The following is a 25,309-nucleotide window of genomic DNA, read 5'->3' on the forward strand; positions in this document are numbered from 1 at the left end:
ATAACGCCCGATGTAAAACGCCATACATACGTATACAATTTATGTGTCATCCACAATACTGCCGTTAATGTTCACATCTATGCCTTGATCTGATGTGAAGTCATTGCACAATGCACGATATCTGTAACTGAGGTTCACATATGCAAGGGTGTGTATATGTGGATAGTATTTGTTCATAAAATGGCTGTCCGATATAAATATTTCCTAGGGATGGTCAGGGATAAGATTTGCATTGCAATTCTAGACAGCAGTCTTCATAAAAAGGTTATTTTGCCCAAGACTCGTATTGACGTTTCACTTTTCTTCTGGGTTTTTTTTTAACTCATCATATGAGAGGCTTAAAAAATAGTGCTTGCTCGACGCTCAGCACTGAGAGGTTAGAGCAAGGAAACAGGACTGGTTGGCCTGGTGTCGGTATAATGTGACTGGGTGGGGTGTCATGTCTGGTGTCTTCAGTATGATGTGGGCTCGTCTTGTGTCATGCACAAGAAGACACAGTATATGTATACACACCAAATGACTCCTCATCGTCATATGACGGGAAAATTGTTAAGTACGATAAGCCTACAAACATGTACTTTTCTCACTCATATGCACGATGCAGAATGCTCAAACAATGTAAAAAAAGACTCATGCAAAGAGTCTTGATACTACCTGATACATATATAAACAAGATCATTAACACCACAGCATTTTTTACCTAATTCTGTGACAACCAATGTGCTAAGGGGCTTATAAGTTGCTGTGTCTTACGCATTTGCGTGAATAAGTAGAAAAAACCTCTGAGATCAGTTGACAATAGGTCAGATTTCACCAGTAATATGCGTAACCATTTCCCATGTATCGAAAGTCACTGCTCTGGTATTACCCACTGTGATGTAGTCTTTTATTTTGTATGTCCCTCGATATTTTTGTTCGTATAATTCAGCTAATTCGGTAGGGAATCAGGAGAAGGATCCATTTGGAATCATGGTACGTAGGCCTACTTTGGCAGTCACGTGGAGAATAGTCTGTAGGGGGGGGGGGGGAATATTTCTAGCTGTTATTGAAATTGAAAGAAAGACTCATCACGCAAGGGTTCGGCAAAGAAGAGAAGCAAATTTTCAAAAAGTATGGAATTGTGGAACATAATTTTAACCATTAATACTCGATAGGGTAAAGATCTAGTATAGAATCCATAACAAATCAGTGTTAAAGCGACCGTTAACAAAATGAGGTCGCGTCTTCGAATCCAGCTCTCGCTGCGTAGTCTGCAGCTTTTAGTCTGGAGACTTTTCTGGTATCCAATGAAGGTCGGTGCTAAATCCGGTTTGTTTGACCCATACACCTAACCGCCGTGGGTTAATATACTATTTATATAATGTAAAAATGATTCTAAAGTTTGAAAAAGCGATAATACGACCCGCTTTGTAATTTTTAGGAACCGTTTTACCGATTTTGAAGGGTAACACAGATGTGCACAGACGAGAATGATATTTTGTGAAAAGTAATAATTTGAGCTTATCTAAAATAATAGCGAAAAGGTCAATTTTCTTTTAAGACTGTAAAATAACTCCCCGGCCAACCTGTCTTGATTCGCGCCACTAGGTCAGTATGTTAAGTCAGTAAGCCTGAGGTTTTATCAAGTCAAGTTGGCGTTATCCATATTTTCATCTTGGTGTATCCTGGATTGCCCCTGAGTGTAATAGTACTGGATAAGAACTGTACACTATAATATTTATTATTTATTTATTTATTTGATTGGTGTTTACGCCATACTCAAGAATATTTCACTTATACGACTGTGGTCAGCAGAATGGTTGGAGGAATATTGTAAAAGAAGGTTGGCCTCATGTCTGCTTTCTTGGAAATGGCGTTTCTGTGTAAGATAAAACTGTATTATGCATTCAGATAGATCAGCTTCAAGGCCCATGTATCATCATATAACGGAAATAATGTCGAAAACAATTTTAAACCCTAAACAAAGAAACAAGTATCCGCATGGTGAAAACTGGAGTCGCCAGCTTTTACGAAGCCCTCGTGGAGTTAGGTGCGTATGTTGGCCTAAATGCAATTACCATATAGGGACTTGGCAGTTAAAAATAAGCGCGCTACTCAACATGGGCCTAATCTGAGCTATGCAGACTTGCAGTATCAAGCCGTCGCATGAGTGCATTATCATGTAAAACACGTCACTCTGAATATAATATGACCGTTTGAAAACCGGTTTACCCGCAAGATTTGAACTTAGTTTAGATGGGAGAAAACAACTCATGAATTTGTTCGAGTTTCTGCGAATTGCATCATGGTGTCTTTACCAGGTCCAGCTAAAAGTTATTGCCACTAATGCAGTAAGCGTGATATCTGCCAGTAAAATGCCCCCAGCAGAAAGCAGCCTAAAGACGCCGATCTGCTGCACGGAGATGGTACATGACATCGTGACATGAAGGAGGCGTTGTCGGAACTGTAGCATGCAGACACTTTATATTTATTTATTTACTTATTTACTTATTGGATCGGCGTTTTACACAGTACTCAAGAATATTTCACTTGCTCGATGGGAACCAGCATTATCGTTGGAGGGAATCGAGCATAGCCCAGGAAAAACTCACAGCCATCCGCAAGTGTCTGGTTGAACTCACTGCTATCGCACTGCAGAGAGGCCGCTGGGTCATCATGCTTCGCTAGCATGTTAATCTTTTGGCGATGTTGGCCCTCAAGCGCTCCATTACTGACACTCGATGTAGCGTAGCGTTCCGTACATGTTAAAATCTCATTAGTCGTATGCTTCCTACAATCTCTCAATGTACACTCACATATAAATACATATCATCGTAAATGCGCTTGTGTGAGCAGTTCACTTAACGGCTTAAGTCAGTGCAGGCCTGCTCAACCTGTGCATGAGTCACCGATTAATATCTGTATATTCCGTGGTTCGACTATATCTATACCCTGGAGCGAGATCTTGGTTACACACAGTGATTTTCTCATCAGAATACTCAAAGAACGTGGCAAACTAGGTACTCCTTTCTTCTGACACTTTTGAAACGCCGGCTGCAGGCTGGTTAGACTTGGTCAGAGCACAGACAGAAAGCTTCTCGAAGATTCAGTCACAGACTGAAGCTGTTTCCGTTTTTCACTGAGAAGTTGACAATCACTGCTGAGATCGCAATCTTCACATTAATATTCAGTTGTCGGAGACCAATATATCTCCTCCCTGTGAGGTGTTGAGCTTGTCTTCTTGTGCTTTGGGGGCCATCTTGAAAAGTTTTTAAAATTGTACAAATTTAAATTAGTTTTCATTCACAGGCAAGAAATTTATAAATAATGAAAAAAGGCTTTTGCAGCAACCTAGTGAACTACATAAATGTACAATGATAGCAACAATGAAGTAGTTCGCCTGTATATTTTGGCGTATGCCCTCTTTATGTTTGACTGGACCAATCAGACCCGAGATCGTGATGTTTGAATTTTAAGATATGGCGTAAAATGCCATTTAGTTTCAAAGAAAGACAATGTGAAAGTTTAGTGCTGCAACTCAGATCCACTGCCTGGAGTTCGATGGTTATGAACAATGGTACAAGTTTTGTCTAATATCGAAGACTAATCTAAAACTAATCAAGCAAGATACATGTAATTGTATCCTGCAACATACATAGATTTAAAATCGATCATGTATAAAGCGAAACTGCTGACAGGCGTATGGTCCGTCGGTCACATAGATTTGGAGAAACATGTGATCGTGTAGAAATGTTGGGGTTGCCTTCTCATCGAAGCCTGTATATAATCTGTTGTTGACCAAACTATGAGAAACAAGTGACTTTAGTTTAGTTGACTTTCATATACTTTGCAGCGTTCGCAGAACGTTGCTGTAGAAAGAGCTACATGTTGAATGCTATATATATATATATATATATATATATATATATATATATATATATATATATATATATATACATATCCAGATGGTATGGGAGTCTGTTAATTCAATATTGACGTCTTAGAACGTGTACTTTTATTATCTGTTTCCCTTTGCGCTGGTTTTGTTTGTTTGTTGTCTTTTAATTTGTACCTTAAAGTTTTCCGCACATGAGATAGTTCCGTTGAAATTTTCTGCAAAAAAAACGAACTAAAGAAAGGCCACTCGCATATGACGTAGTTTACTGTGTATATAACTAAGGCAGATTAGAGACCTCATACTGTTAATGCAGCTGCAACGATTATACAGTTCTAACTTATGTATTTCCAAATATAGTGTTCTCAGAGCTTAATCTATTATTATTTTATCATTCAGGGTGCCTCTATTTAAGATAGACTGTTGGTGACATTCCTTTTCCGTCGAGTGGGGTTCCGGCTGGAAAGAGCTTGGATTCTCTGGTTTGGTTGATTGATGGATTGATTGATTCGTGTTTAACGCCATGCTCAAGAACGCTTCACTTGTATAGCGACGATCAGGTTTGTGCGTTGAACGCTTGGAGCTTATTATTCTTGTTTCCAAGCTGAAAGCTGAAAGCCTATTGTTCCCTTCGGATTATTCGAATTCCACTTTGAAAGCTGGAAGCTCGGAAAATTAATATCATTCTTTTCGTATAGTCCTTTCTGTCGATTTGGGGTTTTTAAGTTTGATTTTCTAGGTCATTTAGTTTTGCGGCCATGTTGGATTTCGAGAAAACTTCTGAATATCTTCTCTAGAATCAATGCACGGAATCTTTTAAAATTTGATGTAGAGCATTACTAGTTACAATATAGCTTGAAAAAGACTTTCAAGCCCATTTAAAATTTAAAAATTATATTATATATTACAAATTATAAACAATTATATGCTCTTTAACTCTCTAGTTAACTGTCCTCGATTAAACTTCTCTGCACTGAAGCAGAAACCATTCATGAAAACTGCAGCCGTGAAACTTAGGCTGTTCTATTTGCTTTCATTGTTTTAAAACAGCTGACCAGAAAAAGGCATAACATTATTCATCGTCTTATCCTCACGAATAAAACCTTGTATTGTTCACAGCTGTTGCCCTTGGAGATATTTTTTAATTTTGTATTTATAATTAAAAACAAATCCCCACCCTCACACTATGTTCCTGTAGCCTATTGCATGTTTGCCGTAAAATAGGGCCACATTTTAAAATTCGAATCTTCTGATAAAATGCCGGATAAACGCCCGTCGAATGACCAGATTTTCCAAGGCTTTAGCTAGATTGTGAAAATTGCCTGTATCTTAAATTACATGCGTAAAGAATTGCTGATAATCGTTCAAGGCGATAATATGACAGCAATTTACGTTCTTCTCAGTGAGGTTACCGTACTTTATATAGGCTTCAGGCACAGCAACCCGGTATGTAGCTCACTCAAAATATGTATATGTAGCCTTGTTCACACATGGTTATGCAGCAACAGGTCATCAACTCAATTGATTAATATTCAGCACGTGGTTGCTAAGCAATGACTCACGGTAGAAATATTGAGTCTGTCTACCTGGCGAGAAATCGAACAATGTGAAACATCCGGGCACTTGTCGCTGGCTGTATTGATGTGCTAATGCTATTCAAATGTTGTGATCTGTCAAAACTGTGTGGAGAGTTATAACTTTGGACAACATTCCTATGAATTACAAGAAGCTTCAGACATACCTCCGTAATCTGTTTTTTTTTTTCATAATGTTTTCACGTAAAAAAAATATTTTTCATTATTAATCCTGGCTATGACACTTATGAAGGTAACAAACACCACGCACGATGGCTATAAGTGACTACACGAACCGAGGTATCTTCATCCGCTGGAGATTATGGTATGGCACAGTCTACAATTGGTCTGATGACAAAGAGAACACAAATGTCTTATACAATGTCAGCCTAGAACAGACCTTGTTTGAGGATTTCGTAATCTTTATGGGCTGATGTGGAAAGTTTCAGTGTTATGGGACACAGTCTTTCCACTAACTATAAATGACAAGAAATGGTAAATGTGGCGACTCAGTTTCTTGAGTTTACCTTATTAGAACACGAAGTTTTATCTCATGGTAAAGTCAGCAGAGACGTTATTTACAGAGGCGTCCTCTGTATACACGGAATTACCCTCTACAGTGTATGACGATCTGCACAATTCTGATTGTCTAAGTTTTGTGACAGCAAGTGGCTTAAACTGTACTTTGCACACTGTTAACACCATTGGCAAACTGTTCTTACATTTTTTTACTTATATATTATTTGACTATTTACTTATATAGGCGTCTTCTTAATATACTGAATTACACTCTACTGTGCATAGCGATCTGCAAAGCTCTGAAGTCTAAGTTTTGTGACTGTAAGTTGCTTAAAGTGTAGTTTGCACACAAACCATTGGTAAAATTTGTTGCATATTATTGTTCCATAGTTTCTCCGGAACTTGTAATCAATCTCTGATCCTACACAAGGCGTTTTTATTTAAAGGTTTTATGATTTACTGGGGACATGTGATTTCCCTTTATGATATTTACAAGTGGGACCATTAAACCATACTTATTGAAAACCGTGTTAGCAGATCACAACCTGTCGCCCGCGTGTGCTCATTAAACGTCACGTGACCAGGGCGTTCTTTCGCGACAGACCAGGTTTTGGTGCTCACCCTTGTCGAACCTGTTCTGTTGTGTTTGGGGGCCTTAAGCCCTGGTTCGTGACTTGTGTCACACTTGTATTTGACGGTTCGGCGAGACTAGCCTAGAGGTTTTAGACCATCATATATATTTTTAGTTCTTGGCCCAGCTACATGCTATATACGTAAAGCCTATACACGTACACCCAGGTATATGGGACTGGATACGTAATATAACAGAACAGTTACACAGCTGTGTTTCGTCACATTAGGGCTAAGGTCGACTTTCCGCTCCACACCAATCTGGGCACAGCGCATAGCGACAGTGAAAATTGCATGTGTGGGATTCATACCTTCCAGTGGACGGTTGCTTCCAGACTTAGACCTCCCCCGTACGGTGTGCCCGGTACGGTGGCACAGCACTTCCCCCCGACGTCAGTACCTGAAGCAGGGAGGACTATCAGCTGTTTGCTCCCGGGCAGCCCATCCCCTTGTGTAAATCTCAGCCACGTGTGGACATGTAAGTATGTGGTATCATGTGACACGCGATCTTAACACAAGATCTATATAGAGTATAGGTAACTGGATAACGTATACTGAGAGCAGTATTTTATTCTTGCTTCAACGCATAGGTCCACTACTGGGCTCTATAAGGTATTGACATTGCAAAATCGATTCTAGGACCAAGTATTGTTAACTTGGTATATACCAAATACATGTATATGCTTCACAGACTTCAAAAAGGGACATGTACACTGCAACTTGGCGATGTTTCGATGAATAGGTTTTTATTCTAGGGCTTCAGCCTGGATCTTGGGATTCCTTTCAGTTGTTAAGAAACAGGCAATGTTCAGCAGTTCAGCAGGCAATGCACAAAGCTTTGTAACGGAGTCTTTTTTGTTATTAGCTAATATAAATGACGAACTGCATTAAGCATGTGCGCTGATCACTATAATGGTCACATAAAGTATATACAGCGCACTTTGTGTCACATACGATCATGGCTAATCAGATATTGTGATTGAAGTATGCCACATGCAGTGTAATTTACAGATTAATGGATTTATTTGTTAATGACACCAGGGGTCGGGTCATTAAATCAGCTGAACATAAATACTCAAGGTGGTCTCTGGGACCCTCGAGAAAGTAACTTCTCTGCTTGGGTCCCTCCCCCACTTCCATCCAAATTTTCATTGCATTCAGCCCCCCACCCCACCCCCATTGAATGAGTGCTGAAAAAAGAGTAGAAGAACCCCAACGAATATAATAAAAAAGCGCTAAACATTGTTTTTATAAGAATTATGTAACAAAATGTAAGCAGGAAATAACATCAGGTTTGTTATGTAATTCACGTGCGCGGTGACCTCTGTATTTCAAGACTGGAAACAACACAAGGCCATGTGGTGTATATATAGAGCATACAGCTTTGTGTTGTTCTAACCAATGTGTTTTCTGTGTTTACAAACAAGATATAAATGTAGCAAAGCACCTGAATAAGCAGATAGTCTAAATGACTTCCAGCTATTGCCTCCGTTTTAGTTTGTGTTAAATAGCAAATACAAGCATAATTGTGACCTCGTACTCCTAACATCGCATGCGCCCCTCTCTATGTGTCTAGCTTCCGGATCCAAACCGAGGATTCCTAATCTTGTGAAGTTTTGGTGGCGATCTTCTTGAGATTTTCGATACTTTATTTGTGCTACAAACCGTCAAACCTGTAAACATATACATGTAGATTTCTTTTGATTTGAAAATCAGAAAGTGTCGTTCCGCAATGATAGATACATGTTACGCGCCAGTTTCTTTGATAACCAATCAAATGCAGGGTTACCCCATTCAAATTGGAAATTAGGAATCCTATTCGATCACTCATCGCTTGAACTACTTTATTGAAAAAAAAAACCCACAACAACAAAGAAACTTGAAGGCGATGTAAAATGTCAGGATCTTCACCTCATGGGGTTAACCCTGTTTGAGATGTTCCATTTACGAAAAATTGTTCTGCCAATAGGACGTCTTCCATTTGTTTGTAGCGTACAATGATACCTATGGTTTCATCGAATATAGCATCAACCCTAGGCAAGCCTTTGTAATGTTAGTTAGTCGAAACACTCATGCGCTTTGCGTGATGAGAAACTGTTACTTTTTCAAAATTGCAACCGAAAATGACGAGGTCAGCACTTTTTCAAATAATCCTTTAGACAGCGTAGTATGATGAAGTATGGGCCTTCACAACTTCACTGTTATTAAATTTATAAATGGCTAAGCTTTCAAGCAGAAACTACTTGTACTGGTCACCCAGAATGAAGACTTGATGTATTTAGATATATCTGACATTGTGCAATTGTCTATTGTGTATTATAGTGCCATTATTGTGTCCACGTGTGTAGTGTAAATGCTACACATCGCCAAATTACATACATAATACGTAACTTTTAGAATGTTCAGCACTATACCTTCTTGCGTTCTCTGTCATATGACCAGCACGTGTAAGGTGCGATCAGATCAGCGTTTGTGAAGAAACTAAACTCTTAAGGACAGATATACATACAGCGATTCCCCCCTTTGGTGTCAGATATTGAAAAATTATATTTCCTGACAGATTTATTATGTATGATTTTGAGCGCCCATATGGGGAAGGGCTGCAGAGCTCATTCCTGAATAAGTACACATTTCGTTGACGGCGTTTAGCTGTAAGACGCTTTGATTTCAAATTAGTGCTTGGCCCCGCCAATCAACAAGTAATTTTTTGAAGGCATTAAACTGTGTGATTGCAAAGTAAAATTATATATGCTGTAGATTGGCCACATGTTGACATACTTATTAGTCACGCATATTATTAGAAGAAAGATAACGTTTCATTAACTCTGTTAGAGTCGTCAGCTGATTAAGGTGAAAATTCCCATCAAGCAGATCCAATAAGATAACTCAAATGATACCGTGCAAATACTAATTCACTAAACGTGGGTCTGCTATAACACATATGTTCAGCAGTATGTGTGAAAGGATTTTTGAATGGTATAGTTTTTATATTCTGGCAACATTGACATTTATAAGTCATAATATGCAAATTCTTACAGCTTACGTTTTCTTTGACATTCAGCTTCCCGTGATGTTAATAATAATGAAAACATTTTCCATTTTCCTTTTCTCACTTTAAATATCACCCGTTAAGTTTCATTTATTTGTCTCTGTGAAAACTTATTATGGTATCGTCAAAGTCTTTTTGAAAATGACAAGTGCAGTATACAAGTATCTAACATAATAACTAGTCGATCAACAATCGCTGGAAAAGGCTTTCGCCTGTTATGGATGTCAAAAACAAACGTTCATGGGACTCTTGAAAATGTATAAAATAGTTATATATAGTTAAGGTAATGAATATGTGTCTGGGCAAGTCACCATGGCCATTTCAACATAGGAATATCCTAATAATAATCGTTTTTTTCCAAAACAAAATCATCGTAAAAACATAAACATTTGGTTAGTGGGACTCCGTTTCATTACATGTAATTATCTAATTACGACAATACACGGAAATCGTGTTTAACCTTGTCTGTGAGCAATAACAAATGAAAATAAGTTATGCTTAAAAATGAAGTGGCATGGGAATCTCCAAGGCAAGACCATGGCAATGACTTCGTTCAGCAAGGGTGTATATAACCATAATGGTAGATGCCAGCCGAATCGCCATCTTGATCTCATAGAAACCGAAAAGGCTGGATAGATTTTCCTTCGTTGCCATGACTACGAAGTATTTGTTTGAGGAGGATAATTAAACGATATATCTGATCAATAAAGGGCTTTTAATGATACATTTTCTCAGCAATTCCTGGTTACCCTTGCTTCTAAGATAAATGTATAGGTATCTGTTCTGTATACAGGGTTTGGATTACCTTTAGTTAGTCTTGATCTATCGATAAGCGTAAAGTAATGCAAAAAAAAGATTCTCTGAAGAGTCGAATGTTCCCATATTTCAACAAAGTTTCGTCATCTTCGTGAGACCCGACTTAAGGACAACAAATAACACTGTCTTGAAATACTAAGACGTCATTATGCGACTTTTTAGTTTATTCAAGGTTTTTATGCTTTTGTATGATGATAATGAAATGCCTTACAAAGTGATAACTGTAATGGCACTATTTGTCGATGTCTAAAGACTATGTGAATGAGCAGTACGGTTATAAGATATCCAAACTGCTTCTTGAATGGAAGAGGTTAAATTTTGCATTGACTCAGGTAACCACTGAAGCCACTAGGTGGGGTTGGTGGGGTGGGGTGGGGGTGGAGGGGGGGGGGGGGGTGATGGCGATCTGCAGATGTATCTACTTATAGTCCAGCCCTTGTGCATACCCTGACACAAGTCACAGCGTACGGTTAGACAGGTGTAACTACAGATGCAGGGATGATCCTTCTTTTTATCAGGTATATGGACATTGTGATTTGTAATAAACACCCAGAAATCCATCATTAAAAAAACGCCGCTGGAGATCGCCACAAAAAGAGATAACTATTCCCAAACACAAAAAGGTGGATACGTTATTATCTGAACAAACCTGCTTACAAAGGCCTTTATAATGCTGAAAATCGCTGAACCGTGCAGGTTTGACCTCTTGATCGTACATTACTTTCACTCTATATTGTCCCACTTTCTTTGCACTTAGAGACGATAGATTTTTCAATGTTATGTGTTTTAATCTAAATATAAAGCAATGCATGTTCATGGCATACACATCATGTTAGAAATGCTCCACACTGTTAACCCTCTTATAAGTTTTCATGTTCGTTCCAGTGGTTTGTTGCATTCTCAAAAAGATCAGAAAGACTTCAAAGTGACTTGAAGTGCTTGTGTTGTTCATGCAATTGATATTATGTTGGCGTAGTCTTACATAATATATTCACCTGGGAAATATCTAACTAAAAGTGTTTGCATTTATCAGTTTTACATAAACAGCATACATCACCAGTGGTGGATGAAAGGTTGTGTAATTATTATGAAGAGTTAGGCTTTCTACCCATTATTGTGTAAAGAAAGAAAGGTGTTACATTCGAATCAGCAGTAATTCTAATTTTAGGGACAGTGTTAAAAAGAAAAAATACACGAGATATGGAGTGAAAACTTAACTAAAGTTGTTAAATTATTTATTTCATCATTTGCATTGTGGATAAACCACTGCTGTAAAAGTATTTTTACGTTCAATTCTGCTTTCTTTTTCTGTTTGGGCGCCTTAAATTTGAATCGGGGACGATTTTTTTTTTCAGACCTTATGACCTCTTGGGTTAGAGCAGGTCGTCGAGTTATCTATACACTAAGCCAGAAAAGACATACATCTGTACAACACAACACACTGCTATATGCTCAACAGGTTTTCAGTCCACTCTTTATTCATACACTCGTTTAAACCGCTTGAAGGTGTAACGGATGAACGCGCACGCGCTTCTACAACGAACGTTACAATAGGTCAGGGGTGACGTAGCTTCAACCAATCAAATGGCCGGTCTCTTGCTACGTTTTTGAAAGCTAGACAAACATGCCCACACAGTGCGACGGTGATGAGTAAGATTTCTGTATGAATACCCAGGCGGTTTTATAAAACAGGTAGGGTGAGATATGGGTCATATTTAAATGTTGAAGTATGTTAGAGCCGATTTTAGAGCTATCCGATGTAAGCTTCCTGTGAAACCCATTGAAGAAGTCGTCAGAGAACTTACCTGTAGTTGTGACTGTCATCCATTATACGCTAGTATACCACAGGTAAGCTGAAAAGTATCATATAGTAGGAAGGTCTTACATGTACACTTTACCCTCAACAGTTCTTCGGGTGGGAGGGGGGGGGGGGGGATTTCTGCTCCAGGAATCCTGCCATTCTCATGATACTTATTTTTGTGTATTTATACCTTTTCTGAAGATATAACGACTAAGAATGAACTCATAAATATTTTAATAGCAGGGAGAAGGAATCGCCTTACTTCTAACATCGGTCTATATATTAATTTTTACAAAGGCAAAAACCCCTAGTACTATAAATATAAAGATCACCTGATTTATATTCATTATAACCTGTTAAACTCATAAAACGAAACTGGTGAATACAGGTGACACACAGTAACGTGGTGATGATAACGATCCTCTTCCGGATATCTCCACATTCCGTTTTTTTCCGGTTAACTAATCATCAGATGTCTAGTTTAGTCATTTGTTGTTGCTTTCCACCCACTTAAACCAAATTCTCCTTTGAAATTTTAAATTTAATTCCAAATTTCTAATCCATATTTTATATTCAATCAAGGGATCCCATTCCTGCCCATCCCATTGGGCACACATAAGCTATACAATGAATGGAAATTCACACCTCTCTGTTTGTACGTCGAAAACATTCTATTGATGGTGCCTTGTGTTGTATCCGTTTTCAGTTTGTATACCTTCCTTTATATTGAGATGTTTGTACATGTGTGTATCCTGTTCAAATCATGTATTCACCTTCATAAAAATAACAAAGGCTGTGTAAAAATACATGTATACAAGAAGTAATATACAGGTATTGCAAAGGCTAATATGGTTGTGCTAACTCCCTCTGTATGCTGGCGAGTGTAACGTCGGATAAAGCTCAGTAAGTAATAATGTAGATAAAATCAGCTGAGCCGTAACCGTCAATGGAGGGGAGACAGATTATAACCTGGGCTGGAAGGATGGATAAGGGTTCAACACGTACACCCACGGGTATATGCTTCGTCAACCCCGGGGTATTCTCTCTAAAAAATATCATCGTACATATCACATGATCATGGGTTAAAAAGTGAACAGAGATATTATTGCGTACTTGAAATATGTGTTTTCGTGCAAAGCATATTATGACCAGAGGATAGATATTTTGTGGGTGACCGGTCGACATATTCATTATCACTATACATATACATACATGTGTCTACCCCTTTTTTTTAGACAGCGGGAGTTTTGGACGAATACGGTTCCATAATAAATCACGTGCTTAACTAATCGATAAGTGAAAAATAACATTTCTAATTTCACAGACGATTGTGTTTCTATATTTTTTACCAGAACGATGTCATGTTTCATGTAACATGTATCCCTAAATTGTAAATCAAAATAAAAAATTAACAACATACAACAAAAACAAAAAAAAAAAAACATTGTCTTTTACCATCCAAAGGAATGTGCCAATTTTTGACAGTTCTGTTCCATAATAGTGGCCATGCGTGGGAGACGTGCGGCACTCCTTGAATGCGCGTGGGGTTTTAAGCGAAAAGTGAAACGGAAGTTGGAGGCGTTCCCAAACCAACATGCATTGTAAGATCTGTGCCAGAACTTTGAAAATTCTTTGATTCGGTAAGATTACATTTCATGCACGTCAGTTACGTACGTTAAACCATATCTGACCCTGTATTTTGGGACCTTACATGTTAGGACCAGTGGCACATGGCTGTTAACTTTGGTTTATTGTAGAAGGTTTTCTTGTTATTTATATAGCCAGGAAACAACCAGGCTTTTGGTTTCCAAAAGACATGGGTCATGTGAAAAATGTGTCATGAAATGAAAACATATCATGAGTATTCCTAGTAGGCATGAAACTTTCACTCGGTGGTGACTGAGTGGATGTAGAATCATGTGTTCGTTGATTTGTTTTCACTACTGACCTACTTAAACCGAAAGTAGTTCTGAATGTGAGATATTCTGATTTCAAATAGTAACAAAAGGCATATTCCTGAGCATGTCTAGATTCGACTCATACTAACAGCAGAATGCTCGTAGCGTGTTAGAAAGGTGTTATTATCAAGGATTTTTTGTCACCGTGTAAAACCTGCCGAAATGTCATCGGGGCATGAGAAATGTCACGGTAGACCTTATACAGAGTGACGGATATTTAGGAAATGTCATCTCCACCGTTCGGTTGTGTTTCACTATTTGCTCACATTTAAACACGATGTAATTACTTTCCCAGAATGCTTATGTCTTTCCGTTCGCTTTTGGCACTGAAAAAAACTCTGGTTATTTTTATCGACGCCCAGTTCTAGACTTTTGTTAGTTGAGGTCTAGGACTTTATGGGAGCCGGGTTATCGCAAACATTCAAGTACCTAGGAACTACAAAATGCAATGCATACTGAATAAATGGAACTGCATGGCTTTGATGTATGTAGCCGCGTTCACATGTTGTGACTGGTCGTATGTACTGATGTGCCGAATATAGGGAGTATCAGTTGATTTTAGTTGAATGGCACAAATTGTATGAAACTGAGCCTCTGATTTCAGTCATTAGTCGCAATGGAGTTGTCGATAAGATAAAACGCACGTTTTTCAAAGATAAATGGAAATTCTCGGCTAACCGAGTTGCTTAATGCGTACACATCCCCTGTAAATGTTTCCACTTTGTATTTACGTGACGGTTACTACTGGACCACTCCCTGTTACTTTTGTTGTTCACATTTTATGTTGGCATTACGTAAGGGAATCGCGGTAAAACGACATTCCAACGCAGAAAAGTTAGACAGATGATCGCATGTTAAGTCACCATCACTTGTCGGTGCATCGAGTCATTGCAAGGGCAGGTCTTTGCGCCCCAATTACCCGTGTAACTATTTGAAATACAAGAACACTGTTAAGCCATTCATGGAATATTTAGACTTGAAGGAATGTTGGTTCAGGGCAATCCCTTACTGTATTGATATACACACTCAAAGTTTCTCCATAAAGAGACAAATAGAACATTTTGTTATTGAGCCTTTGGTGCATGATCTCATAATTAACCCCATGCAAGGACTTTGCTGTTGCTAGGCATGTAGTAACATATACCTATATAGGGGTGACACGTGATACCTTCTATACCCGACCCAAATTTCAACCCATCTCAGCCTGCCTTCAGGCGAAGTTGAACAGAGACATCCCCCACGCTTAGCATGTACGAAGTACTACTCAAAGGAAATCTGAGATGTGATAAACCGACTACAAAACTTTTCACAAAGATATGGAAATGACAGCGTATGGCCAAAATGGTTTTCAAACATATGGAATAATTGCTCTTGTGTTGGTGTCCCAAGGCATTGAAACGCCTTGATCTGACAAACAGCCATCGAGTACTATGAGCTGAATTTCAATAGGACCACAATACAGCTCTGGGTGGGCTATCGGACATATAGGGGCCTTTCTAAGCTATAACTATAAATGCCAAAAACATGTGGGCTAAATTATGCCTTTGTGTGAAAATATACAGGCCAGAATATGTCAATGTCAACACATTCAGATGACGTTTTTTGGACGTTTTACCTTACCACAGGACGACGCCATAATTCTTTTTTTTTACCCTTTTCCCCCACCCTTATTATGCCCCAAATATAGATCGGAAAATTGGCCCCTCTCTGTGCCATTGTATGTTGGAGGTCACTCTAACAGTACATGCAGAGACCTGATCCGTACTGGGGTTAAAATCAGCATAATCAATACAGGAGATTTTCTATTTGAGATTAAATTATAGAGCAATCATGGTAATAGGATACTTTTTATTATGCCCGTAATGCGAAAGTTTGTCTATGTCTTATGATTGCAATCGATTATGTAACCAAATTAACTTCATTTCGGTATGTTGAACCGATCGGGCCAATGTCCATGCGCTTAATTAAGTATTAGACGTTGAATAGCCGTGTGCAATTTAAATGAAGTTTTGTTTTGTTCCATTAGATCATGTTTTGCTTAATTAATGAGAATGGCAAGGCTTATGGATCTACACGTGATCTTTTTTATTTTGAGTGCCTGTGATACCGAACGCATGCTACGTAAAACTTCTTACCGTGACCTTTAGATAGAATAGATAAGGATGTTTCTCGCAAAACGTTTTGACACTGGTATATTAGGTCAAGCGTAAGCCCAAATTCAGTGAATGAACCTTCAGTACTAAAGAAGGTCCTGTGCCGTAGGTAAAAATACTAAAACAAAACCCATTGTGTGGACATTGAGTTCTGTACAGAGAAATGTCTTGAAAGTGTTTCTACAAAAACAAAATTCAAATCTGTTCTGTGACATTTTTTGCTTTGTAAGGGGAATTAAAAAATGAAACTAAAAAAATTAAAAATAGATAAAAAAAAGGAAATAGATCCCATCGTTTATCAAACATTACGGGTAAATATTACGCTAGTAATAAACTTTTAATTATAAAGCTGACAAATGATGCGAATCTAGCATCACCATTCACTTCTCGTCAAGCTCTGACCTGACAATCTTTTGAAAGATGACGCAAGAATAAAGATCACGGAAGTCTTAAAATAAGGTACGGTGAGGTGTGAGACATCAACTTTGAACAAATTCCCAACAACAAACAAACCTGTATGCTAATTTTATCGTCAGCGATAAGCTGATGTCATCTTGTACACGTGGTTATCTTTTTCTTGAAGGTCTCGTTAAATACCACCCCTGGGAACTTTCCGTTAGAACAAATTATGCCGTTCCTTGAAATTCCTCACGGTTATATTAATCTGAGTATACGAAATGTTATCTTGTTGGCATTTGGTTCACGTTATTTTGGGAACTATTCAAGGTGACACCTTAGTTTCTTTATGAACTGGATTGTCAAGTTAGGCAACATACTTCTCGTTACGGAAACATGAACTTTCATATGTCTCGGTCTAATTCGTTACAGAAACAAAAAAAAGGTTTCTTAGTTGTATTTTTATGTGACTATGCTATTTTCATGCGTAGCCATCGAAATCACTTAGTGAAATGATATGAACTACATCTAGCTTCAAGACCTCTATGACTAATGGATGCGTGTTAAAGATAGATGTCAGCTGTAGGGTATTCTTTTGTTATTTTACTTTTTAGACACAAATTATTTACAAAGAATTTATTAATAAACAGGTTGTTATCTGTTTTAATGGGTTATCTGAATAGAAATATTCGCTGAAAGCTTTTATGCGACCATTAACCCGTTGACCAAGCCTTGACAGTCGTGTCTTTGCGTCTCCAGGAATGGGCAGTTTGCCAAGAAATATGCGTGAAGATCCTTATTGACATCTCTAGGTACAATAATCCCAATGTGTGGAGAGCTAATTCCTAGGGACTTACCTGTGTGACTCATTTGTAACACATTCTTGCACATTACGGCGAAGCTCTGATACTGCCGCAGATCTGTGGATAACTAGCTGACACTCCTTACTTTGTGAGAGATTAATTTAGTAGTTTAGATCACACCTCAAATACAAGAGAGTCAGGTTTGGGCTGTTCGCTTGTCCTCAGCTGTTGGTGTATAGTTTAACTCGATAGTGTGTGTGTGTGTGTGCAGCCAACACAGAGTATTCACCAGATGAGATACTGTATCAGCTGACACAGTGTATTTTCCGCTTGACGTTACGATTCTTCAGTTCACAGTTTATATATTCACAGTATGTATCTTTACGTCAAAATGTACCTCATTGTTTATGAATTTGCCAATATATATATTGAACTATGCCTTAACAAGAGTTCACTTTGCTGGTAAAGATCGGTTTTGTCTTTCAGTGCTTTAACATTTAAACTAGACCGTGTTTTCTTAGCTGAATAAGCCCAGTCGGCGTTTCACGCAGACATCGGTGAGACAAACTACAGCAGCTAAAAGACATGATTTTACGTCAGGTGCCAACGGCGCCGTGGAGTTAACAGACAGATGTGTATTCAGTGTAGCAACTACCGTAAAATAACTTCGTTTATCTACCTTAGTTGGCGAGAGCCCCCACCTGTCTCGCCAATATCTGCATGAACTCCCAAGACCCCTGAAACGCCGATTGGACTGATACCAATATTTGACGCCACTAATAGGCTAATGGGGGTACACAATGTTGTAAAAGCTTTTCCAGTGGCATTTTCCGCCCATGCCCAAATCGAGTGCTGTTTTGGCTGCTGTTGTTGGTATTGTTATCCGTATTGACTGCATCGTTGGTCTTTGGAAGTAGTATGCAGGACCACAATACAAATGCCTAAGGTGTGTGAAGCTGTCTACGAGAATTATGCTGCGGGCAGTGTTAAACCCAAAGCGAGCCAGATCGGCACAGGTAGTGTGGAAAGGTAGAGTGCTTGTTGTATAGTGATATAATAGACTGAAGAACCCACGTCGCACACACTGTACGATGGTTTATCTACGGTCATGGCAACTAAAGGGACTTTAGAAACTTCCATCAGTATCTTCAGAAATATGGAGGTTTTGCACAAGCCAATCCCAGTTTATGTAACAAAGACATCATTCTACGCTGTGACTCTACAAGTCTTGTGTATTACTTGCTTGTTTCATGAGTACAATTATACGAAAAAGTGTAAAGTATTAGAGAAAGGAGCAGTGCTACACATAGTTTTTCACACCGCCTTCAAGGCCGCTTCGTCGTTCCCATGAAACTGCTGGAATCTAAACTGGATTATTTTCTGTAATATTTTTCAGCCATCAATTTACACTGAAGCATTGCGCCTGAGACTCCCACACGATGTTGTCAACGATGGGGATAAGCGTGATGGAGACGAGTTCGATGATGTCGAACAGTAACACGAGTTCCGACGGCACCACCATGAGCCGTTCCTCAGGGTACACGACTAGTGAGATCGTGTCCAGTGTGCAGGAAACCATCCTAGAAGAGCCAGAAAGCCCTACAAAGAAAGGTAAGAGACAGTGAAATCAATATTTTGCTTGATTATTTGCTTGGAGTTTAATGCTGATTTTGAACGTATTTGGGTTATACTGAGATTGTGTGTCTTTATGACACAACAGACATACTTACCATGCCAAGGACATCAGTTCCTGGTTGTTCAAAATTTACCAGATACCAGATTTAACTTTGAACCAAGTACATTCAATTTTGTACGTAGCCCAGAATTGCGTAGTAGTTTATTAAAAATGAACTTTTTAATCTTATTCTATGACTTTGGACAACTTCATTGGATACTGAATTGGGATAAAATTTTAAATGTAAAATATGACTTGATACCAATAGCTAATACACTCTCGAACAACTGGACCCTGATATTTACACCATATCTAGTCACTGTACTCCAAGACCTGTTCGACCCGTTCTTGCCCATGCCCATAAAAGGTACTTATTCAAATATGTACACTTCATAAAGGACACATTTACTTATACGATCATATCTATAAAACCATATCTTTGGATGGAGATCAAAGATTTCCAAAAGCAGTTCAACAGATGTGCTTAGTGTCTTGAAAACAATCTGGAATGAAATGATGCCATAAACAACACGATTTGACTACTGGGTTGAAGCTGTGCTGGTGTAGCATAGGTTCATGAAGCAACATGCCGAATTTGATGACGTTGTAATACTCTTATTGTTATCAATATCTTATTAAATGTATGACCTGCAGTACTTTTTGCGGTTCAGCTGGCAGTATATGTTAATGGACTGTAGATGTTTAAATTGGCAATGGCAAGCATGAACTCCGCAGAGATGGCTTGTAAGAGGATATGTCCACATCACACAAACTGATTAAAGTCACCCTGGTTGGGCTCCATCGTGCATGTAACAGTTAGTCCTTTATATCTCGTTAGCGCTTGTTTTTGTCTTGGTCTGGTGAGAAAACCCTCAAACTAAGTGCCTTTTTTACAGCATATAAACTAAACTTCTTGCACTTGTTGACGCTGAAGACTATTATCTCCTCTTACCTCTCAAAATGAATTCTGCCTCACGAGCACTTCTTTACTCTAAGATTTGTTTTATGAACAACACGTGAGATATTAGCAAAGAAGTCTATTTTTGCTATTGAGGAGATAGTTTTCATAACAAGATATCCGGTTTCAAGAATCATGTCTGTCACAATAGTTTCACACGCACTGGCTTTATTGCGCCACCACTGTTTTTTTGTAACATACATCAACCAAAATTGGTTTATCGTTCTGAAGGAATAATGCATGTGAAAACGTACCTTGGATAAAAACGGCGTCACATGACCTGCTAGGGGATATCTCCTTTTTTCCAAAGTTTTAGCTGCACAGGGACCAACATTGTAAAGTTTTCCCTGCTCGTCTTCATTTTTAAAGCGACAGTAAGCATTAATATTAATGAATTCAAAACTATAATTTTATTATAGCTACGAGAGAGCGAATCAGTAATGTATTGTCGATGTTATTGCAGATAACTTTTTCATAGAAGACGTGAAGAGGAAGACTGGTGACAAGCTGGATGGGCCTGATCAGAAACGCAGATTGATTTTAGACGAGGATCATTTCGAAGAGACTTTCTTGAAATGTGCTATATGTCGCGAGAATTATGACAACCAGGTGAGAACACCCAAGATGCTCCCTTGTCACCACACCTTCTGTCAATCCTGTCTCCTAGAAATGTTTCGAGTAGAATGCGAATTCCGTGTGGCTCTGACATCAGCCTACAGGTCACATCTTCCATCAGCAGTTAAAATCCAGTGCCCAAGCTGTCGCGACTCGTTCATCATCGGAGAAGAAGAATTAAAGAATTTACCGAAGGATATTACAGTTCTACAGCTGACCAATTTCGTGACAGAGGCGGAAAGTTGTACAGTGTCGTTTTGCCCCAACCACGCTTCCCAACCCCTGAATTTCTTCTGTGATGAGTGCTTCTCTCCAGTTTGTTCGGAGTGCACCGCAAAGGAACACGCCATACAAGACGGTCACAACGTGATGAATATATCAGAGGCCATGAAGAAATACTCACCGGAAATCGACGAGGCTCTTCACGATCTTGAGAACCAATCAGATTCCGTGGTGGAAGCGCGTGCTGCCTTGGAAACGGCTCTGGAGAACTTGTCTGTTGCCGAAACGGAAATTGTCAACGACATTCACGCCACATTCGAGAAGTTCCACTCAATTGCAACCCAGCGCGAGAAAGATTTGGTGCAAATATGCGAGCGCGAAATCGGCCGAAAGCGCCAAGTTCTGGAAGAAAAACTTGAAGTTGTGAAACGACATCAAAATAACATGACATCATCTCGCGATCAGATGGTGTTGGCAAAAGAAGCCGAAGATGTAGATCACATTTTCCGACAGCATAAAGCCATCAAGGAAACCTTAGCGGATCCAGTCGAACTTCCTACGTACGACAAAGAACAATTCTCGGCCTTATTCCGATTCGAGTCCAACGATCAAGACCGTGCTTTGGATGCCATGAGAGATTTCGGTGATGTAACCTTTGAAACAAGTTAGAAATTTGTTCTATTATTTTAGCCCGTAGAAACTTTTCTGTTTGACAAGGTGGAAAGTGCCAAATATTCAATGATCTTCAACCAGATATACGCGTAGGTGGACAGGTGTACATACCCAATCATTTAACAGTTGACCCGAACTTAGGATACAGTGTTTGAGGCGAGAAATCGGACTACAAGAAGAAATGAGCGAGTTTGCGACCGTTCATTGTCTCTGTGGTGTTTTTATGAGGCTTGAGAAGGTACAAAGACTGCAAGTTACAGGGCAAATTCCCACAGTCATTGAACGTTTGTTCTTCATTAACTACCATTATACAACTGGCAGAAGAGATACGAGTCACTTTCTCGGGTACTTCCTTTGTCGATTTCATACCGACAAACACAGAAAAAAATGTCGTGACTTAAAAACTATTTTTAAAAACATTTTACAATTTTACACAAGATTTTCACGGATACTGTTTAATTAGTCTCATGGCTGGTGAAAACCGGATTATGTAGCGAACATTTATAAGTTATGTTATATACTATTGTTGACAATTAGCTTGGCGCAATTAACGAACATTTTGAACTCTGGATGATATTTGTTTTATCTATACCTGTTTATTGACATTTATAATTTATGATTTTGTATCGTACTCGTACATATGTAGTGAGCAGAATTCTATGTTAAGTCACTTTATGGGACACAAAATTGACAAGATGGATGACTTGCAATTGGTATAATTCTTTCCAGGTTTTTGTGCGACATTCATAATGAAAAATACATATCCGCATCTAGTGAATGATTGCGTAGCCAGACCTGCATCCATTTAAAGAAGCCGTGCTTTTGATTTTATTAATTTACAGAAAACTACAAAAAGATTGAATAATTGTTTAATGACCATACACCTGCAAAGTAAAAGCATTCATCATTGTTCAAAAAGAGAAACGGCATAAATCAAGTCTGTAAATCTTTTGGTATTAGGACATGGACATTTCCCTACTTTCAAATCAAGGACACTTAAAAAAGTGTCCAAACCGGAATCTAGCCATTATCATGTTGACGTTCCATTGTCATTTGCTAGGCATATTCCATAGTTATTACCTTTGACTTGGAAACTATAGAATATGCAGTTAGTGTGATTGATATATTATAGACTCGAACGGTTGTTATTGCTCCCAGTTTCTCAGTCTACATTTAAAAACTTCTAAAGACGGAGGGTTATCGATGAGGACAATTTAACTTAGTCGATTAAATCGACTAAAAGTAGTTTTCGTATAATATCTCAACTGAGTAGCTTACCTTAGCTTTTCCTAACCGGCTGGGAAGGTTTTAGTTTGAGCTTGTGTTATGACTCTTGAAGTGGGCTAGTCCATCGTGTGCTGTTCTACCCTATGTGACTCATGTCGTGGGCAACGTGTGTATACACAGTTATGTATCCAATTATGCAAAGGACATGGTGGCCAAGAAGTACTTTTGTCTCGATGATACCTACAGAACTACATGTCACTGGATTATTATTTTACTTTACTGTCTCAGACTGGATGGTGCTAGTTATGGGTTGCTTTGGAAAGCATTCTAATGGTTGGGTGTTTTCTACTTGAATCCTTAAGAATTTATGTACTCCATCCCTCAGCTGTATACCTTCACATCTGTGTCAGATTTTCTTTCTTTACCTTCATAGCTTGTGGGATATGCTGTTTTTAAATCTCCCAAAAACCGAGTGCTATCCTGTATGTACACCCTCATAGCTTCGTGCTAATCACTATCTATATTTTCACAACTGTGTGACATACACAACTGTATATCTATATAGCTGTGTGATATTTTATACCTACATTTACAAATGAGTGATACGAGCATGTTGTATTTGTACCTTCACAGCTGCGTGATATTCTGTAAAGGAGAAGAGTGTGTCTCGCGTCCTTACTCTTAGTTTAATCCAATTTTTCGTAATGTGTGTTGGTTAAAAGCGGGACAAAACCAACACAAGCTACTGCGAACCGAGCTATTGAAAGCTCCCATGACAAACGACTGTTATTTAGACGTGCTGCTTCAAGACATTTACCTGGTGTTTTCCGTTCGATTACTTTGGATTAGGATACTTAGGGCTGTGATAATTGACAGATTGGCGGTGGTGGCTACTTGGAAGAAGATATGTGTAATACAGATAACCATTACGAGCAACCTGAAACAATACCAGTGGCTAAATATGCTTTTATCAGAGAACATGTCAATATATTCAACGGTGTTCTCATTCGCACCATGACTGTGTGCGTTGATATCCGTTCACATGACGCTTCGCTCTTTGCTAAGAGCTCAAATCATTTGTTGTTGAGCACTTTTAGTTTTAAGTTTAAGGGCGTCGCTGAAAAGAACCATGTATCCAAAATGTTCATTCAGTTAGTCAGGAAGTTGGTATTCTCATGAACTGGTGTCCTAAGTATTGGTTTAAAATTGGCAGGCGGTGAGCAGAAAATCTTTTATCATACGACATGTATTAGGGAAGCATCTTATGATTGGAAGACAAATGTCTTATGTACCAACTGACCCATTTGTCCAAAAACAGAAGCTACACTGGTATCCCAGTATTTTAACGGAAATAATGGTGTCCTTATGGGTCAAATGTAAGAAATCTACGTCACATTTGTTAAATAAAATGTTGCTGAAAACTTGTGGAGTAAGTGTTCCACAAGTCCTGAAGTTGATCAGGAAACGCTTAAGGTCTAACTGTACACTTTGAAAAGCCAGTGCTCTTTAGCTTAACTTGACGCTGTGCTAGTGAGTCCATTCACATTGCTCTCATACGTGTTAGTCAGTTTAATGCTGTTGGCAAAGACGGCTGACTTAGTTCACTTCTCTGTGGTATCCAGGTTACCATCCACTTGATCAAGTGCTTCAAAAGGGCGTATACTGGATATGATCTTTTCAAAAGTATGTGTCAAATATTTGTTTTAAGATATTTACGGTGCAAGGCATCTTTTAAGTATTTGTGTAGTGTGGGTCATCCGAGAATTCCTTCATATTGAAGGCGTTGTTTGTAAAAACAAACACTTAAAGACCGTAATCGATCGGGAGAAGTAGGTATTTCCTTGCTACGATCAAATAAAAATATCCTTGTTATTATACCACAATGCGTGTTTTGTTTTGATATGATATCAGTCTGATATTCCCGGACGTAAAGAGGTCATATGCATACACACGGTATTTACAGTTCTTCGCCTGGTACCCGTCAGAGCAGGGTACAAACCAGGATACATTCATCGCCTGTGTGCTTGGGGCTTAACATAGCTCTCATATATTTTTCATCCTATGTCACTGAGGTCGCGTGCTCGAATCCAGCTCTCACTATTTCGGCTGCAGTATTAAGTCACAATGTTTGAAAGTACACATTGAATCTCGAAGCTTTTCTCCGGGCACCTTGGTTTTCTCCACCCATAACCCTGACCGCCGTCATATAAGAGAAAAATTCTCCATCAGCCCATAAACTTTAATCATACAGTCAGTTAATCGCGTCTGTATAGCTATGAGGTTACGAATTTGCTGCAATAACACTATACTCATATACGGATATATAAAAGAAGTTATTATTACTGTATGTACTATATGTACAGTGTG

At 38.7% G+C, this 25,309-nt stretch overlaps 1 protein-coding gene across 4 annotated transcripts; it reads left to right on the plus strand.

Moving 5' to 3' along the window:
• The first annotated feature begins 6,637 nt into the window (after positions 1–6,637).
• Positions 6,638–24,819, plus strand: LOC135472286 (tripartite motif-containing protein 2-like). Of its 4 annotated transcripts, none has more exons than XM_064751726.1 (3): positions 6,638–7,075; positions 18,970–19,184; positions 20,670–24,819. In XM_064751726.1, exons 2-3 carry the CDS (start codon positions 19,013–19,015, stop codon positions 21,710–21,712), a joined length of 1,215 nt encoding a protein of 404 aa, XP_064607796.1. In that variant the 5' UTR covers positions 6,638–7,075; positions 18,970–19,012; the 3' UTR covers positions 21,713–24,819. The 4 variants fall into 4 exon arrangements, with proteins under 4 accessions (XP_064607796.1, XP_064607795.1, XP_064607797.1 ...); XM_064751725.1 differs by lacking the exon at positions 6,638–7,075 and adding an exon at positions 12,086–12,310; XM_064751727.1 differs by lacking the exon at positions 6,638–7,075 and adding an exon at positions 12,094–12,154.
• Positions 24,820–25,309: the final 490 nt, after the last annotated feature.

Source organism: Liolophura sinensis, chromosome 8 (genome assembly GCF_032854445.1).
Source record: "Liolophura sinensis isolate JHLJ2023 chromosome 8, CUHK_Ljap_v2, whole genome shotgun sequence".
Classification (NCBI taxonomy): Eukaryota; Metazoa; Mollusca; class Polyplacophora; order Chitonida; family Chitonidae; genus Liolophura; species Liolophura sinensis.